This window comes from Lonchura striata, chromosome 11, assembly GCF_050655825.1.
Source record: "Lonchura striata isolate lonStrDom1 chromosome 11, ASM5065582v1, whole genome shotgun sequence".
NCBI lineage: Eukaryota > Metazoa > Chordata > Aves > Passeriformes > Estrildidae > Lonchura > Lonchura striata.
In genome coordinates, this window is record NC_140713.1 from 1,646,902 (window position 1) to 1,666,438 (window position 19,537).

General features: G+C 44.1%; 1 protein-coding gene across 5 annotated transcripts in view; it reads right to left on the minus strand.

Annotated features, from left to right (window-relative positions):
- Window positions 1-19,537, minus strand: part of CDH11 (cadherin 11) — a 90,827-nt gene that overhangs the window by 19,445 nt on the left and 51,845 nt on the right. For all 5 annotated transcript variants that reach the window (XM_077786249.2, XM_021534737.4, XM_085589354.1 and 2 more), the window contains 4 exons: window positions 9,430-9,825; window positions 7,180-7,474; window positions 6,305-6,424; window positions 5,737-5,904 (listed from right to left, as the gene is read on the minus strand). In XM_077786249.2, coding sequence (XP_077642375.1) covers window positions 5,737-5,904; window positions 6,305-6,424; window positions 7,180-7,474; window positions 9,430-9,657 — 811 coding nt within the window. In that variant the 5' untranslated portion in view covers window positions 9,658-9,825. The remainder of the gene's footprint in view (window positions 1-5,736; window positions 5,905-6,304; window positions 6,425-7,179; window positions 7,475-9,429; window positions 9,826-19,537) is intronic.

Below are 19,537 nucleotides of genomic sequence, written 5' to 3' on the forward strand. Positions count from 1 at the left end.
ATCAACTAAAGCATCATATTTTTGTGGCTCTGATGTGCCAGGCCATCGGATCCACACTGTCCAGAATATCCGGTTTTCCCGTGCCTCTCCCTGGCTAGAGACAGGGCCCCTCTAACACTGGTTATCATTCCTTTCCTGGGCATACATACTAGAGGTCCCTTCAAGGGGATCTGACAGATCGTACCCACAAGCTTGGTCACGGGAGGTTGAGGCTACCTTCACTTTGGTGGAACTCCCCCGGTTAGAGTTTCCCTCCTTAAGTTGACGGACCCGTGCTGCCAGGACAGAAGTGGGTTTCCCATCCCACCTCCCCATGTCTTCCCCATGGTCACGCAGGAAGAACCACAGATTAGCCCTTGGGGTGTACCCTCTCTCTCTAGCTGGGGAATGTTGGGCTCTGACTTTGGGGCCTGTGACTTGCACAGGTGCTGCATTAACCTTCCTCATCTCCTCCCTCATCTCCTCTTTGAACTCCTTAATCACAGCTGAGATATGAACCTGCATTGGGCCATTGATCATACTCTCATAATTCCTAAGTTTGTTGGCAATAGAGCCCACTGTCTCTCAGTTAGTGTCAGCATCAATTGTTGCAATGAAAGTGGTGTAATGAGATGGTCCAAGATTTGCTAGACTCCATAGCATTTGCCCTGTGCACCTGACCTTGTCAGGGTCATTATCATGCTGTCCATCCCTCCCAAAGAGTACCTCCAATACTGCCACTTCCCTCAGCTGTTGGATCCCTTCCTCAAGGGTTTTCCAGCACATTCTATGATGGTGCTCCTGCATTCTCTCCCTGTGGACAAACCTCTCTCTGACACTCATTAAAATCCACTCCCAGAGAGAAAGGGACCCTGGTTCCCTTACAAAAACCTGATTCATACCTGAGTCCTGGGGCAAGGGTCCCAAGTTCCTTGCCTCACCACCGTCCAGCTGCACTCCTGTACCCATAAGGTCCCAGACCTGGAGTAACCAGATAGTATAAGCCTCACGCCCTCATCACACATTGTCTTTGTGCAGGTTACGGAGACTTTTGTACATCAGGGACTCGGTGATGATTGTAAACTCTGGCTCCCCTGTGGGTTGTGAGGTTCCTCCATTCCTATACCTATCTGGGTGCTCTGCTTTCACCTTAGACTTCCTTGTTTCTACTGGGGCAGCTGTGCTGGCTGTGACTGCCTTTGTGGTTCAGCTGGAACCTGGACAGTTGTAACATCTGTGAGTTCCACAGCTGTACTATTACACTGTCCCTCTTCAAGGCAAAGGGCAGGTTTCTCTCCAGCTGGGAAAATGCACTCCTTCAGCATCTCTCGTATCTCCTTAACCAGAACCCTCACCCAATCTGGGCGGTTCATTTCTGAGGTGGGCTGTGGGGCAGGGTCAGGCTCTGGAGCAGCAGCATCTCGAGTCTCTGGGGCAGTGTCAGGCTCTGCTGCAGCATCCCTCGTCTCTGGTGTAGGTGTCAGGGTGGTTATCCAGGTTAATCTTCCTTTATCTCTGAGTGCTAAATATAACAGGCATATCAGCAACACCACCCATTATATTATATCATTAGCACTTAGAGTGGATCTTAACCCTTCGAAAACTGGTGCAGCAGACCCAAAAAGATGGTTAAAGGGTTGGGAGAAAATTTCCCCCAGTGTCATTTCCTTGCAGTAGGTATCATTATTAAAGTAACCTCAAAAACATACAGTTAGGGTGTGATAGCTCTGAATCCATGTACCTGCCTTCTAGAGGAAGTTAAAGATCCATGAATTCCTCACCTTATTAACCCCTAAGCAAAACTGGGTAACAGCCACAGTAGCCTTAGTTATAGAACCCATGTCTAGATAAGGGACTGCAAATGGGAGAAATACAGTTGCGACCACGTGCCGCCCAAACCAGGGTAAACTAGACCACATAGTGACACTTAAAGATATTTCTGTATCAGCATACACACAAAAAAAAACAAAAAAAAAAACTTAAGAACTGTTAATCCTTTTTTCCCTCTCAATGCCCTCGAGCCTCACATTGGGTGCCAAAATCTGTCTTGGTTTGAAAAGACAGGAGTCTGTGAAGGAAAGAAAGAGCCTCCTGTGAAACGGAAAAGGTAAACCCCCTCCCTCCAAATTACCACAATTTCAAAATTAAAAGGCTCTCAGGTCAAGATATGGGAATGGAAGTAACAGTTCTTTACTAGGAAAAACAAAAACTAAATTTAAAAAAAAATGTAATTAGTACAAACAAAACTAGTGATAGAGTCAGAAACCTGACACCCTGAGGAGTCAGGATGTAGGTAATAGTTCAGTTAAATGGTGGCTGCTCCTGCAGTGGCAGATGAAATGCTGCTGAAGAGGTGGTCTGTAGAAGGGTGTAGTTTTCTCTGAAGGTCTGGTGATGGAGTAGATGGGCCTGGTTTTCCTCTGGGAATCCAGCAGAGGAGAAGCTGCTCCTCTGGGAATCCAGCAGAGAAGAAGCTGCTCCACTGGGAATACAGCTAAGGGGCTGCTCTGATGTTCCAAAAAGTGCTGATTTTATGCAGGTTGGGATGCTTGGCTCCTCCCTCTGGGTGGAGCATCTCACAATGGGATGATGGAACTTTACCAGTCATGCAGTGAGTCATTCAATGGCCAATTAACAGAAGATCTCTCCCCAGAGGGAGACATTGTTCTTGGAAGAGATAAGAAAACTGCCCAACCTCTAACAGATGGCAAATAGAATACATGCTGATCTTACAAGCCAGGACACATGTGACTCATGATAAAACCTTCACCTCTGTTTCTTGTTTCTGCCCATTCATTCAAGAGGCATAAATTATATACAGTGAATTGGATAAATCCTGTCTTGCTGTGCTGGCTAAAGTATAAATCTGTTGCTTTCTCTGGCTTGAATTTGGAGTGTGACTGTAGAGCAACAATAATTAGTAAAATTTCACACCACAGAGAATATGTACCAATTTGTGTTGGAAAGGATGGATAAATATAATTGCCTGGCAAAGGATTCACAATAGTACAGTAAGGATGAAAACAATCCCCCCTACTGGCTGGACAATACCCTTACCTACAGATAAATCCAAAAGTCAAATGGACTGTTTGATCTCACCCCCCAAAATGTATGGTTCATCCCACACCTGTAACCCTACCCTGAAGCATCAAGTATCTGTAATCCCATTGGCCCAAAGTCTTGTTCCAGCCCACCTTGAAGCCCCCTGATAAGGGGTCTCCGAGGGGCCAGACGCCCTCTTGGATCTTCTCCCCTCTTAGAACTTCCACCCTCTCCTAGAGCATCCTCTCTACCCCTTGTCTCTCCCCTCCCCCATCCCCTCAAGCCTTGCCATGTGCTGGCAGCTCCAAGCAAGACCTTTCTCCATCCCTAATAAACCTGATATCCTAAGAGCAGCCTTCAGAGATCTCTTGTCTCCATTCATCTAAGCCGTCCTGGAGCACAGCATTCCCTACAAATTTGTATACGATTTTATGCCAAACAATAAATGGCTTTCCCACGGCAAGCCCCAGTAGGAAAACCATCTCCAAACATCCCACCGGTGTTTCCCTGGTTATTCAGGGACACCAGAGGAGAGCAACACTCTTCCTGGATAAATCTCTTTCTAACAGTTGTCCTTTAGGCAATACTGATTCCAGAAGTTTCCCAACTCCCTCCAGAGTTCAGATAACATAACCTGATCCTAAATATATAAATCTATGTCAACATTTTCTGCCACATTATCAGCAATAATAAATTGGGGAGGAAAAAAAAAGGATGATAAAATAAAAAAAATCTCATTTGTTCCCCTTTATAATTGCTCTTTTTTGCTCCATGGGCACCGTAGGAACATTAGGAGACTTACACGAGGCAGGGGCTTGGCTCATTACCCATTGTGAGAACCCCAGCCTTGCTTTGGGGCCTCATGTGGTGGTGAAATTCCTCCTCCAACCCGTGCTTCCAAAGAAAAACTCTGCAGGCTTTAGCTGTTCGTTCTCAAGGCAGTTTATTGCTAGTTATCTAACAGATTATGTTCTTGGACTGCAGCTATTTGATCAGCGGCCTGGGTAGAGGCACACACACACCCTGACATCCTCTCTATCTGCTGTCTTCTTCGTCTCTCTCTCCGCCCAGGGCTGCTGCTATCTTTTATAAGATATATTACGTATAACATGTTTACAATTATTCCCCAATACCTACTACCTACATTGCCAAGTGTTTTTCTACTCTAAACCAATCTGTGAGTGCCAACATCACCAAGAACATGGAGGTAAGGAAGAAGAAGGAGGAAGAACAGGATCAGCCCACTTTCCTCCATCTTAGAACTTCTGACCCCCATGTACAAAGTGAAAACCCCCCTGTACAGGTGTTAAAACCCCCCTGTACAATACTAAAAAAATTTCCCCTCTACTTTGTAACTACTTTTACTATACTATCTAACCTTTTGTGATTGCTTGTTCCACCTCCAAAGTTGGTAATTCATTCCATGGCTCAAACTCAAAATCACAGCTGTTTTTCAGTTGTCTGCCAGGGTCTAGAATGCTTCTGACCAAGGCCTGGAACCTCTAAAAATGTCTGAGAGACATTTTGAGTTCCCACAACCCATAAAAACAATTGCCACATGTCATTGAAATAGGTCATTAAATCCAGTCACAAAGAACCCAAAATTTAAGTATATAACTCATTAACAGCTTGAGCAATGAGCATTAAAAAAAAAAAATAAAAGTAAAATAAGAATGAAAATATCAGTAATTTGGTTGTTTATACAGACAGCTAAACCTTGGTTTTGAGTTACAAAACATTCCCAAATCAGATTTAACCTGGGGGTGAATGATTAAGTAAAGGAACTGCTTTTGGGCATTTCTGATAATTTAATGTGTTCTTGCAAAACACTCAGTGAAGGGGCCATAATTTGATGGAGTTAACAAAATGTTGAATACTGGTGTCCCAGGTTATGATGTGGAGGGAAAAATGTTTGTTTGTAAGGTACATAAACCCTGATTTTTTATGATTTAATAATTTTATTTTTGAAGGGTAAATAATGCTGACACAGATTTTTGCATTCAGCTCTTGCATGAGAAGCCAGGGAGCTGCAGTACTGGAAGAAGAGCTGTTAGAGATGTTAGAGGGATGGCCATGGCCAGGATATGTCAGGGTCAGAAGTGCTGCTTAGAGGAGAAACATGGTGGGCTGAGATGGCTTTGAGTGAGTTTGCAGTGCACTCAAAAAAACCCAAACCCACGCAGAGATGAGCTGCAGAACAGATGTGTGGGCCCACTAATGTACTTCTACCCAGCTGTGAAGACTGGGTCTGGTAATGTCAGCCCTGATTAATTTTATATGTGAAAAGTAAATTGCTCAGGTATAAAAAAAATGCTGTATTTGACCTCCATAAATACACTTCAGCAATTAAAAAGTAATTGTGTTACATTTAGTTTGTTTTGCGATGGTAAATATGCGTCTTGAAGAATGTATACATGTCTCTCTGTTCATGTAAGCTATACAGCATGGCCCAGTAGCTTCAAAAATGAAGTGTAGGGTCAGAAATCTTTGCAATTTAATGCTGGCCCTAAAAATGTCTCACTTTGCAACAAAAAGCAAATAATCCAGACACTAAAGTTCCATATGTTACAACAAAAAATGAGTAACTAATACTTCTTTATTCACGTATGGTGCAATAATCCATCAGTTATTGCCTCTTCAAGCCTTGGGTACATCTGATATTTCACAAACATGGGTCCTGGCAGGAGATGGGAGAAGGATTTTGTTCGTACTCACTCTGTGGGAACTTTGGTGGGTTGTCATTGACATCTGTAAGTGTAATTGTCACTTTGGTTGTCCCTGAGAGGCCTCCCATGTGTCCTCCCATGTCCTTGGCCTGTATCACCACGTGGTACTCCTCCTTGGCTTCTCTGTCCATGTTGGGAAGGGCAGTTCGGATGATTCCTGCAGGCACAAAGGAAGGTGGCATGCACAGATTTAATGAAAACCTGGCTGCTGCATTTGGAGTGCATTAAGCACAGCAATATTTGCAGGGATGGTGGAGGTTCTGCTTTCTCTGAGCATTGCTGTGAGGAAAGCAGCCCTAATCTTCCACACAGAGGATAGGCCTGGAGAATTACAGCTGAGCACAGAAACAGCCTTTTAATCATCACAGCATACAGAACACACAGAAACAACATCAGCTTTCTAGTGTAGAAGCTCCAGCAAATGCCAGGAGACCAACCTGCAGCAGAGCAGGAAGCTTTGCTCAGACACAGCAGCAGCTGTGTCCAGTCAGTATGTTCAGTTCACTTCGATGCACTCTGGTCGTGAGGTGCCACTCAAAGAAACGGTTTAACAATACCTGTTTGAGCCTCCACCGAGAAGTAGGGTTGACCTTCAAGGATACTGTAAACCAATTTGGCACTGTTCCCATAGGTAGGGTCATCAGCATCTGAAGCTGTTACCTGAATAACTGATGTACCTAAAAATGGAGAGCAGAGGAGGAAGAGTCTGAGGCAAACACATCTGTAAGGGCCATGCAGAGATGCTTTCAGTCACACAGGAGAGCTGTTCCTAAATTTTTTTATTTCCATGTTTGGTAAATAAAAATCAAAATTACTTGACAATTTCTATATGACAAAATATACTCATATGATCTAAAAAGGTCTGTCACCAGCTGTGATGTGGATTAATGTTCTAACCAGTGAGGATATAAAAGTCAGCAGTCACCCTGCACCATTATGGTTTTTTCCCTCAGTAGTTTAAGCCTTATATTGCTTTTGTCATTAGACAGTCAAACAATAGAGTTTTCCTTTACATTTTTCTCAGTAAGTTTCAGACAAATCATTCCTGTAGAAATCTCTGAGACAGACACAAGCCCAAATAGGAGATGAAAATGGAATAGATGGTGAGGCAGTAACTTCCCGGCTTTATTACACAGCTCTGCCAAAGGAATGATCTTTGTGTTTACCCCAGAGGATTCACAGTCCATAAATTCCAGTGGACTCTTATGCTCCTTTCTAGGAGGAAAAATAGTTTGATTCTAAGAAGGTCTCCCAGTTAGGAGCTGTGCAGGGTTTGATTTGGCAGCAGATTAAATACATCAAATGAATGATGGCTGAACACGAAAGTAAATTTTACTTCCCCAAATCCTTGACAAAAGGAATGAAATAAAGCTAAAATGTCCTGATGGTGCAGTACCTTCCCCACAAGGGCAGTGCCTTTCTGAGTACTCACCTACATTTGATCTCTCGGGCACATTGGCATGGTAGTTTTCATGGAGAAACTCGGGCGGGTTGTCATTTATATCTTGAACTTTGACAATGAATTCAGAAGGGGGTTCCAAAGGTCTGTTTGTGTTCCTGTCCACAGCCTGAGCTGTCAGGGTGTACTGAGCTCTCTCCTCCCGATCCAGTGTCTTGGTTGCATGAATGTTCCCTGATTTGTCATCAATAACAAAAATGATTCCTGCTCCTTCACCTGAGAGAATGTATTTAATGTTTCCATCTCCAGAATCAATATCTGAATGAAGCTACAAAAGGAGAAACAGACACACCTTAACAAGAGAAAACACATTTCCTGGATGTGCTTGTAAAACAAAGAAGTGAAGGAAATTGCTATAATTTCACAGTTTTCAACAATTGTGGCTTCCATCAGTCATTAATCCACACTCAGGGACATGCTGTGACCACAGGCACCCTGCCTCCAGGGCAATGCAAGCCCAGACATGCCTTCTGTCACATGCAGGACTCTGCTAAACCCAAAATTTCAGATCTAAGGAAGAGGATATACAAGAAGATGCTTATAGCAGGTTCTTTATTTGCATGAAGTTGGTAGGAGTAATTTTTGCAAAGATTTTGTACACTTCAGTGAACCACGTTCTACTGGGTTGCATGTAAAAAGCTGTTAAATGACAAATAGGATGAGTTAAGTGATAAATGAATGAGCCCAGCTGTGCCCAGGTGTGTAAGAGGGCCATGGGCACCCTTGGCTTGTAGCAAGTACAATGTGGACAGCAGAAGCAGGGCAGTGACTGTCCCCTGTACTGTGGGCACTGCTGAGGCCACACCTCGAAGGCCGTGTCCAGTTCTGGGCCTCCCCATTTGGGAAGGACATGCAGGGGTTGGGGGTGTCCAGGGAAGGGAACGGAGCTGGGAAGGGGCTGAGCCCAGGAGGGGCTGAGGGAGCTGGGAGGGGGCTGGAGAATCCCTGAGGGAGCTGGGAGGGGGCTGGAGAACCCCTGAGGGAGCTGGGAGGGGGCTGAGCCCAGGAGGGGCTGAGGGAGCTGGGGGGGCTCAGCCTGGAGCAAAGGAGGCTCAGGGCCCTTGTGGCTCTGCACAGCTCCTGCCAGGAGGGGACAGCCGGGGGGTCGGGCTCTGCTCCAGGAACAGGGACAGGAGCAGAGGGAACGGCCCCAGGCTGGGCCAGGGCAGGCTCAGGTGGACTCCAGCAGGAATTTCCCCATGGAAAGGGTGCTCAGGCCTTGGCAGGGCTGCCCAGGGAGGTTTGGGGTGCCCATCCCTGGAGGTGTCCCAGGAAGGGCTGGAGGTGGCACTCAGAGCTCTGGGCTGGGGACAGGGTGGGCATCGGGCACAGCTGGGACTCCATGGCCTTAGAGGGCTTTGCCAGCCTGAATGATTCTGGGATTCTGTGTGATTCTGATTGCCAACTAATTTTTAATTACACCCTCTCTAATATAAAAGAGGAAACAAATGCTTACTAAACATTCTTAATTCCAAAATCTGTGCACATTTCAGTTTGATGAATGAGGGAAACATTGAACCAAATTACAGATTTATTGATTTTATATTGACAGCTACAAATTGCACCATTTTAAACCAGAATACCCAACACGGTATTTGCTGACACTGATCCTGTTTCTCTACTCTTTTTGTGCTGGGGTTAAGTCAACACCATTCTGCTGCCCATTTAGAAACTGGCAAATATTCTGGTTTATTTACCTGTTTATATTTTACTAGTGTTAGACAATAGCAGAATAAAAAAAATCAGTCCAGGATATGTGTACATACACACGTACACGCAGATATTTACCTTCCTCTATACATAGTCCTCAATATATTTAATTGTACTGATAATTTGAAAATGAGAGGATAAAAAGATACCTATTTTACTGAGTTAATGGGTTAGACATTCAATTTTTAATTGCTGTATTTAAAGACTTGAGAATTATATTCTTGAGACATATTTTTTCTCCATTTGTTGGTGTGGTTCTTGCTGCTTTGCTGAGTAACTGCCTGCATACCATTCAAGGACTGCTGAGGTCAATGGAAATATTTGTATTGACTTAGGTAGTATTTTGCTTAGCAAAACTGAGCTACCAGAAAATGAAGAACCAGCTTATACAGCACAAAGGCAACAACAACAACAATAACAACAAAACCACAAAAAAACCCACCACTAAACCACCTCAAAAAGAATAAAAATTAAGAATATTAATCAATGGCTGAAAAAGTAATTCTTTCTTACCCTTCCTACCAGCACAGGATCTGGTCCTGTGTACTCTTCTATAACGAAGAACTGGTTCCACACCCAGCCTCTTTTGGAGCGGTGCAGGACTTGTCCCTCCTTGCCCTTCTCGTGGTGCCCGTGCAGCGAGGGCCGGGCGCGGCTGAGGTGCTCCATGGTCAGGCCGTGGCTGTAGCACAGCACCCCCAGGCAGAGCAGAGCAGCGTGTAAACAGTGGTCCTCCTTCATTTTTGGTTAGTGTGTAGGCACAGGAGTATCCGAGATTCTACCCCTTCCACCTTGGAAGTCAGAAAGTCTGGAGCCACTGAGGAGTTTCAGACCAACCCTTGTGCACATCGGATTCCACCACGCATTAAACACATCACCTTAATGCTCTGCAGCTTCCCAGCTCAGTTTCTGGAAGAAGGGAAAATGGAAAAAATCATCAATTCTTTGAGGACCTTGTAGGGTTTTTTATTTAACAAAACAAAACTAAGACTGCAAAAATGGTATATATCAAGATAAGAAGACTAGAATGAATACATGAATGTTGATGAAATCCTGAGTAATGGTCAGATTTGGTGTTTGGCTGCATGCAGCTGCCACCTTGCAGAATCTCCTGGCTGGCTGGTTTGGCCACTTAGTGACTGGAAGTTGAAGGCTGTCTTTCATATTTTCTCATGATCCTTTCAAATAGATTTAGCCCAAGATGCAAGGTAACTGTAGAAATACCTAATTTAGACCTTATCCCTCTTTAGAGCTTAGATATAAGCCTTAGATACAAGATGCTAAGGCAGAGGTCCAGATATAAGGGAGATCCCAAGACTTATCAGAAATGCAATATTTCTCCACCAGCCGTTTCATGATCAACACATCCTTGTGCTGAACATAACCATCCCTGTTTTTTAATGGGCAGAAGCAGGGGCTGGCAGGCCTCCAAGGAACTCCAGTTTGGATTTAAACCCTAGAAGCACCTCTGAGGATCAAGGCACCATCAGCACTGATTGCTAGTGTGATGCATTCAGATATTTTTGATAGTATAACAATTGATTTAACTATTTGTTTTTACTTTCCCTGGGTGTCAAATTACCAGGATTACATTGATCTCCTACTTTCTAATACTTCTTAAAACACTAGGTCAGATTTAATATTCGAGGGAGAAATAGAATTATACAGTGGAACCTGAACTAAGCAGTCCTTAATCCATCATAAAGGCCACTTTCACTTATCCCTGGGTTTTCCAACATATTCTCCTTGAATCTTTACACAACAACAAATTTTTCAAGGTCCCTAAAATGTTTGGTTAATTCTTGGTGTGATTCATTTTACTCTTCTGCAAGAGTAAAAATCTTGACATTATATTTATACAGGCAAATGTATAAATATGTACCACCATCAACTGTAAAACAGAATGATTTTTAAATGTGAAGTAAGGAGATGTTAATGGTATTTTCAGCAGAGAAAATGTGAATATAGGCAAAAGCTTGAAGCTAAGCACATTCTGTAACTCCAGCCAGAGACAAACATCTCACTAGTCCCAAACCCACTAATTTAGGGTTGTCTTTCTCACATCCTGAGCAGTCATGTCCTCCTTACATATTCTGTTTACAGTTACATAAAAATACATTGGCTGACAGGGGTTCATGAATAAGGAAAGACATATTTTGGTTTATGTCCTGGTTTGTAAGATAAACTTGTATTCTATTTGCCATCTGTTGGAGGTTGGGCAGGTTTGTTATCTCTTCCAAGAACAATGGTGTGCTCCGAAGAGGTAATCGTTTGTTAATGGGCCATTGACTGACTCACTGCAGGGCTGGTAACGTAACACCATCCCATTGTGAGATGCTCCACCCAGAGGGAGAAGCCAAGCACTCTTTTATTGGATAAAAGGGGTACCTTTTGGGGGACAGAGCAGCTCTCTCTCTTTGCGGGATTCCCAGAGAAGCAGCTCCTTCGGCGGGACTCCCAGAGAAGTGGCCCCTTCGCTGGATTCCCAGAGGAAGACCGGCCCCACTGCCACCAGATCTTCAGAAAAAACTATACCCTTCTAAAAATCACCACTTCAGATGCAATTCATCAGCCACTGCAAGAGGAGCAGCTTCATTTCAACTGGACTGCTACCAACACCCCGACTCCTCAGGGTGTCAGGTTGTGGACTTTATCACTAGTTCTGTTTGTACCAATTGCATTTGCCTTTTTAAATTGTTATTTAGTTTCTCCTAGTAAAGAATTGTTACTCCCATTCCCATATCTTTGCCTGAGAGCCTTTTAATTTAAAGATCCTGGTAATTCGGAGGGAGGGGGTTTACCTTCTCCATTGCACCGGAGGCTTTTTCCCTCCTTCACAGACTCCTGTCTTGTCAAACCAAGACAGTTTATTTCCTCAAAAAAATATCAGTTTTCAATTTTATTATACTGAAAACTGAAATCACCTCAGTTACAGCACCAAACTGGCTCCAACATAATGAGTGAAATGACATTCTCACACATAAATGGAAATATAGTATGGTTTTCCCAAGCATATTTATTAAATAGCTTTGGTGTATCCATTTGACTTTTTCCTATTGTTACATGATGACACATTACAGATTACTCATGGATTACAGCATGGAACACATAGAAAGGAAAATAATCCCTGTGATTTTGCTCAGGAAAATTCTTACATTTTGACACAATGTACGTATGTGAAGTGCGGGGCATTAGGTCTGTGGTTTCTATTTCATGTCTCCTTCTTGCTGAGGGGTAAAAACAACAAAAGGCTTAAATGGTATGAAAATGGAGATTACACCTCTTTTGGATGCTTGTTTTGCACCCATCTTTGCATAGGGAAAAAAAACATGGTTGGGATTTGTGTTGTTGGGATCACTCATGTGCAGTAGTTAGAGGGGATTGGGCTCCTGGAATGTAATAAAGAATCTACATACTCTAAACATTGAATAGGAAAACATTCCTGGACAGCTGTGAATTTCTAAACCTGCTGTGAAAGAAAAAAAAAAGGTAAATAAACTTCTTATGTTAATAACTTGGGGTGCATTTGAAAATTAAACTCACTGATAGTCATTCATCTTTAGCATCACAGAATTATGTCAGCTACAGAGATAAGTAAACAAATCCCCCCACTCTTCTGCAACTTCTCAATACTGTTATGTAAACCAGTAAACACTTTTTAAAGCTGCTTAACCAGAATGGCAGAGCCAAGCAGATACACACACTGCTTATTATCAGGTATTCAAGTGTGAAGTGCTGGAAACAAAATGTTAATCACAGATCCATGCTTATTTACTAACAAGGATTTAAAGCAAAAATTGTTATCTTTTGTTTTATCCTGCATATGTCTATGTACAGAGATGAAGCAATAAGGCTCCATGTCTTCATCCTAAAGAAAACTCTTTTCTCTCACCCATCACTTTAGAGAATCCCAGAATCTCAGCATGGTTTGGCCTGGAATGGACCTTAAAGCCCCTCCAGTGCCACCCCTGCCATGGCAGGGACCCCTTCCACTGTCCCAGGCTGCTCCAGCCCCAGTGTCCAGCCTGGCCTTGGGCACTGCCAGGGATCCAGGGGCAGCCACAGCTGCTCTGGGCACCTGTGCCAGGGCTGCCCACCCCGCCAGGGAACAATTCCTAATTCCCAATATCCCATCCAGCCCTGCCCTCTGGCACTGGGAGCCATTCCCTGTGTCCTGTCCCTCCATCCCTGGTCAATTGTCTCTGTCCAACTTTCCTGCAGCTCCTTCAGGCCCTGCAAGGCCACACTGAGCTCACCCCAAAGCTTCTCCTCTCCAGGTGAAAAATCCCAGCTGTCCCAGCCTTTCCTCCCAGCAGAGCTGCTCCATCCCTCTGCTCATCCTGGTGCCTCCTCTGGGCTCTCTGCAGCAGCCCCAGGTCCTGGCTGTGCTGGGCCCAGGGCTGGGGCAGCTCTGCAGGTGGGGTCTCACCTGAGCACAGGGTCAGAGGGGCAGAATCCCCTCCCCTGCTGCCCATGCTGGGCTCAGCCCAGGGCAGGGGGTTCTGGCTGGGTCAGGTCCCTCTTGGGCTAAAAACAAGTCCCTCAGGCTGTTTGTAGCAATTGATTCTGTTTTGGGTTGTAAAGGCAAAGGGCTCTGTGCTAGCAGCAGTTCCAAGCTGGCTCTTTAGGCAGTGACCCCCAGGTAAGACAGGCTGCCAGGAAAGCTGGAGCTGCAATAATCTGTCCCTGGCCTCCTCATGCCCCTTCTCCCCTCCTGGAGTTCATGCTCTGCTCGCTCACATCGTGTTCACTCCAGCAGTAAAACCTCTGACTCCTATCCTCAGAAAACCTAAAAAAGCATAAACCAACAGGCTTCCACTGAAGGCTGTGAAATTACTTAAATTCACACCAGCTACAGTCTGGATTTTCATAAACTACTTGTATGCTAAAAGACAAGGTGCACAAGATATTCTTAAGTTAAAGCTAAAATAAATTTAATTTAAAAATGAAGCAGTAGCTTTTACAAAAAAAAAAAAATCCCAAAGCTTTTTTCCTTCATTTATTTTTCAAACTATCTATTTTAAACATTTCAAATATTTCAACGTTAACTCAGCTGCTGAAAGCCTACTGTTTCCTTCTACTTCAAGCAGAAAACATGAAAAAACAGCTAAACAATTTATAACTCAATTCCTTTTTCTCTTGGGGAAAGATACCTCATAATCCTGAGACTTTGGAATACAGATATGAGGATGGCAGTTGCTGCAGCTGCTGGGCTGCTGCTCCAGTGAGCGTCTGAAAATTCTGAGTGCAGTACTTGGATTCAGGCACTGCACAGATTTGTCAGACTGATTTGCCATGAATGGTTGCAGCCTTTTTTATAAGTCACAATCTTTGTGGTATTTGGGATCTCTGTCCATAGGTTATAATCCACAACTGCAGAAAATCCAGTCTCAGTGAGCAGTTGACGAAACTGCAGAACTGCTGCTTTTAGCTGGGATAGAGTTAACTTTCCTCCTGGTAGCTGCTCCGGTGGTGTGTTTTGGATTTAGGAAGAGAATGATGCTGATAACATACTGAAGTTGGAGTTGGTGCTGAGCAGTGCTCTACACTGAGTCAAGGACTTTTCAGCTTTCAGCAGGCTGCATGGGAGGCACCAAGAGCTGGAAGTGGACACAGCTGGGATAACTGACCCAGCCTGGTCAGAGGGGTATTCCAGACCATTCCACTGTGCTCAGCACATAAACTGGAAGGAGCTGGCCAGGTGTCTCTCAGGAGCTGTCTGGGCAGAAGTCTGTTAGTGGTGAGCAACTGCTGTGTGCATCACTTGTTCGGTGTATTCAAATTCTTTCCTTGTTGTTATCACTATTTCCTTCCTTTTCTGTCCTATTAAAGCGTCTTTATCTCAACCCATGAGTGTTCTCATTTTTACTCTCCCAAATCTCTGCCCCATCCCTGGGGAGTAGTGGAGAGTGAGCAGTGCCTGTGTGGTGCTCAATTGCTGGCTGAGATTAATTGACAAACATCCTGGGGTTTTTTTTGACATTATTTAGAATTGCGCAAGATATAATATTGAAATCCCAAATTTTCCTAACAAATCTGTAAGAAAAGCTGTTTCTCTCTTCCTTGAGCATAGTGGATCCCAAGTTTCATAGAAACATAGAATATCCTGAGTGGGAAGGGACCCACAGGGATCACCCGGTCCAGCTCCTGTCCCTGCTGACCCCCAACAATCCCCCCACAATCATGGATCCAGCCCCTGTCCCTACCCAGACCCCCAACAATTCCCCCAGGATCATGGATCCGGCCCCTGTCCCTGCTGACCCCCAAGAATCCCCCCAGGATCATGGATCCAGCCCCTGTCCCTGCCCAGACTCCCAACAATCCCCCCAGGATCATGAATCCAGCCCCTGTCCCTGCTGACCCCCAACAATCCCCCCAGGATCATGGATCCAGCCCCTGTCCCTGCTGACCCCCAACAATCCCCCCTGTCCATCCCTGGTGTCCAAAGGCTCCTGGAGCTGCGGCAGCCTCGGGGCCGTGCCCGTTCCCTGGGCAGCCTGGGCAGTGCCAGCACCTCTGGGGGAAGCAGAACCTTTCCCTGCTCTGCAGCCTGAGCCTGCCCTGCCCAGCTCCAGCCGCTCCCTGGGTGCTGCCCTGGCCCAGGGCAGAGCTCAGAGCTTCCCCTGGGGAGGAAGTCTCAGACTGCTCTGGCTGAACCAAGATGGACTTATACTCAAAAGCATGAATTCCATTAATATCTTTGAGCTGTATACATATGAATGTTGGCGATTTTGTTAGTGGCTCACCACTAACAGAATAACAGCGTTATCAGAGGTAAAGGGTGAACAAGAGCTAGTCAGCTACCATACAAGGTCTGATCTCATTAGCAATGCACATGAATGCAGTGAAATATCATTGGATGCATGCAGGACAGAGAAATATTTTAAAAGTCTAGTCCACACTCTGAAAAACAACCTGCATGAGGAGGTGTATACGAAAATGTCTGCGTAGAAATAAAATGTGTCCCTAAATTGTGAGAACAGGCCTGCTGGGCATTTCTAGCTGCACAGACAGCCTGGCTGTGCTGTGTGCTTTTAGTTGTTGATGCAAACCTCACCAGTTTCAATTTTAACATAAGAAAAGTCTGTTCTTTGACTGTTAGAAAATAACACCCATCAATACTCCTAATGGAAATACTCCATTAATTTAAGAATTCAATCGAGAACACAACACCTGAAAAATAATATACCCATGTCCACGTGGAAACTATATTGCATGCAGCCACTCTGCAAAGTCAGTGTGCTCCACACAGCTTCACACAGATCTGAATGACTGTTCCAAGATATCAACAGTGAAAAATGAAGAGGCGGCAGAGATAATTTCAATGACAAGAGCAGTGGCGGAAGTGAAGTCTAGCCAACTTTAAATTCCTTTCATTATTTTTATAGCAACAATAATCCCCAGCATTCATGATGATTTCCTGTGTGCTATAAAATGACCATATGCCAAATTATAATAGACTAAACAATTTTTTCTGGTTTGTCTAGGCCATAACTTCTGGATGATGCACTAAAATAGCAATTGTTCTCAGGAATACTTGGCAGAAGGCAGCCAAGATCACAATGTTTCTGCATAATAATGGATGATTATGTTCTGAAATGTTTTGCAAAAGTATCATGTAAATATAGCAAACTCCCAGTCTAAGTGAGATTTTAGCTGTAATTAGAATTAGCTGAAAAGATGAAGGATTTATTCTACCATAATTTTTATATCAGACAAGGAAATGAATAGCTTTTTATGGACAGAATAAATATTGGATCATATTAGTTCTGGAGCTGAGAGTGTCTGTGTTTTGGGCAGAGAGGTGGAGGTGGGGCACAGCTGGAGGAGCCCTGGGAGGCAGGGAGGGACCTGCAGTGTCCAAGTGATGTCCCCAGGTGGGCCGGGACCTCTCCACATGGGATGAGGCACTGCAAAGCTCCCCAGAACTTGTACAGATTCCTGCCTCTGGCAGTGGGGCTGTTCTGAGCAGCCCCAGGGCTCTCACTGCAGGGTTTAACCTCAGTGCTCAGCACAGAGTGTGTACCTCCCCTGGACACTGAAACTTCCATGAACCCATGGAAAACGAGCAGCTCCCATGGAAAGCAGATCTCCAGATCCAATAATCAGTCGAGTCACACTGGTTAATCTTTAGGGTATATCACAAATTAACTTTGGGAGTTTTTAATAAAACACACAAGGTGAGGGATGTGGAAGAGTTCTGTGCACAAGGGTTTCATTCCTCCTGTTCATTGATGAGTGTGGGAGGAGTTCAACCTGCCATGGATCTTTATCCTCCTGCAGATTGCTCCATGCAAACCCTTGATGCCTACCAATTTTCAAGAAATTTGGTGTATATTAATAAGAAAATATTTTTGAAGGATAAAAGTTATTGTTGAAGAAAGCTATTCAGCCCTAACCAGGCAGTCTCCCACAATGAACATTTAATTTCATTTTTTTCTCTTTAACAACATGTTGTTGTCTTCCTTGAGTCACTTCAAGAAAATGACATAATAAAGTAAATTGATAGCCTATTCCTTATTGTGTGTAGAACAAGAAAAACCACCAGGAATCAGAACCTTGCACATTTAACTTAATTCTCTCCATTAACTTTTGATTTTAAACTGTTCTGCACTATGAGACCAATGTTTGAATAGTTTTTAGCTTGGACTTCATGACAAACTTGTGCAAAAGAAGGCCTTTCATTTTATTTACACAAAATAACATTATGATATCAAGATCTACTTTGCAGCACTTTCAGTTGCACGGCACATATGGCAAAGCCAGTTCTTCAAATAAAACCTTTAGTCCTGAAAACAACTGAAATTTTAAATTCCAGGTGTGCTAAATTTGGACAAGACTCAAATGAGGATTATTGCATTTTTCCACTGTTACTAGAAACCAGGCTGAATTTACCCTTAAGCAGAATTAAGGGAGGTGCAACACTGCTGTGTCAAATTTGCAAGGCCTCCTTTAAAAGGAGAGCTGAACTGGGAGATGAGGCAACATCAGCTTTCGGCTGTACCCCGGCAGTTTAGGGCTTCCGGTGTATTTCCAGTCAGGAAATCATCCCACTGGGTGGCAGGAGTTTTGCTTCCTCAAATGAGCCCCTTCTCCCAGGGCAGCACTGGGACACAGCACCAGCACAGTTCCCTCTCGCAGCGCCAGCACCATGGGCCCCACTCATCATGTGTGAAATAGGAAAATTAAAAACTGAAGGACTCCATCTGCATGACACTGATTCCATGCCTGTGAGCAGCCCCAGAATCTGGTCATGTATATCTGGGTGTGCTGGGAATCAGGCACCAGGAGCATGGAATGACAGGACAACTGATAGAGAGAAGATTTAGAGCAGATTTTAGGGAAAAAAAATTGTTCCCTGGCAGGGTGGGCAGGCCCTGGCACAGGTGCCCAGAGCAGCTGTGGCTGCCCCTGGATCCCTGGCAGTGCCCAAGGCCAGGTTGGACACTGGGGCTGGAGCAGCCTGGGACAGTGGGGGGTGTCCCTGCCATGACAGGGGTGGCACTGAATGTGGTTTAAGGTCCCTTCCAGCCAAAACCATGCTGGAATTTTTTAATAAAAGCCAGTGTTCACTGGTCTCATGTAAAATGTTTTGTTTAGATGACAAGAGCTCTGATCTCTACACGTTCCTGCTGTATATGTGGGTGGTAAATTTCATTTTTCCTAATGTGTGATTTCAAAGCAGACCAGCAGCCAGTAACTCCTGTGAGCCCCTCTGCAGCTCTGAGTCCCTCTTGCTAGAGGAGCACATTCCAGGCCTCACTGGACAGAACAACAAAAGCCCCTCAACTGAATGCAAATTAATATAAAGTTTTCTGTGCCATTCACAAAACATAATTAGTCTTACGAGACAAAAGTATTTAGTCCAGAAAAGGAAATTCTTCATATTTAAGGATACTTGGGGGAAAAAAATTCACTTAGTTATTGCACTGAAAAATAAGAACCTCACAGTTCCCCAGTTCATGTTCTATGTTTTGTATGGGAGCACTTTAAACTGCAATGTAAAGGATTCAAATTTGAGACTGCAGTTCTTCAGACATAAGTGTATATATAACTTTATCCATAACTTTATATTTGGTGAGGAAACAGCCAAGATTCTAGAGGTATCCCACCACAAAGGAGTTCTAGGTCATGGCAAGATTTGTATGCACTAAATACAGAAGTGAAATCTTTTCAGAACTGGTGATTTGCATCTTGACAATAGAAGGAGCTTCAAAAATGCTAAGCAAGTTTTGTAGAATACTATTCTGAATTCTGTAGAGTCTTATGAAAGGAAATCTTAAACCTTTGCATTTTTAAAATTATGTTTTATAGCACTGTATTGGATTACTGAGATGTTTAAAGACAAAATCCCCAGCTGCTCCAAAGAAGAGTTTTTTCCTGCAGCAGCATTGAGACTCAGCATTACAAAACCATAGAAAAAGCCAGAAAATGATGGCCCGTTGAAAGCAGAAGTCATTGTGCAAGAAGGAAGAAGAGAAATAACCTCCTGAACAGTGTGATGTGCTATCTGTCAGCATCTACCTCTGAATCCATCATGGAAGGAGAACATTTTCCCCAAGCTTTGATTTAATTTGTGCTCATTGGGGAAGGGTGAGATTGCTTCTTGCTGTACCTCATA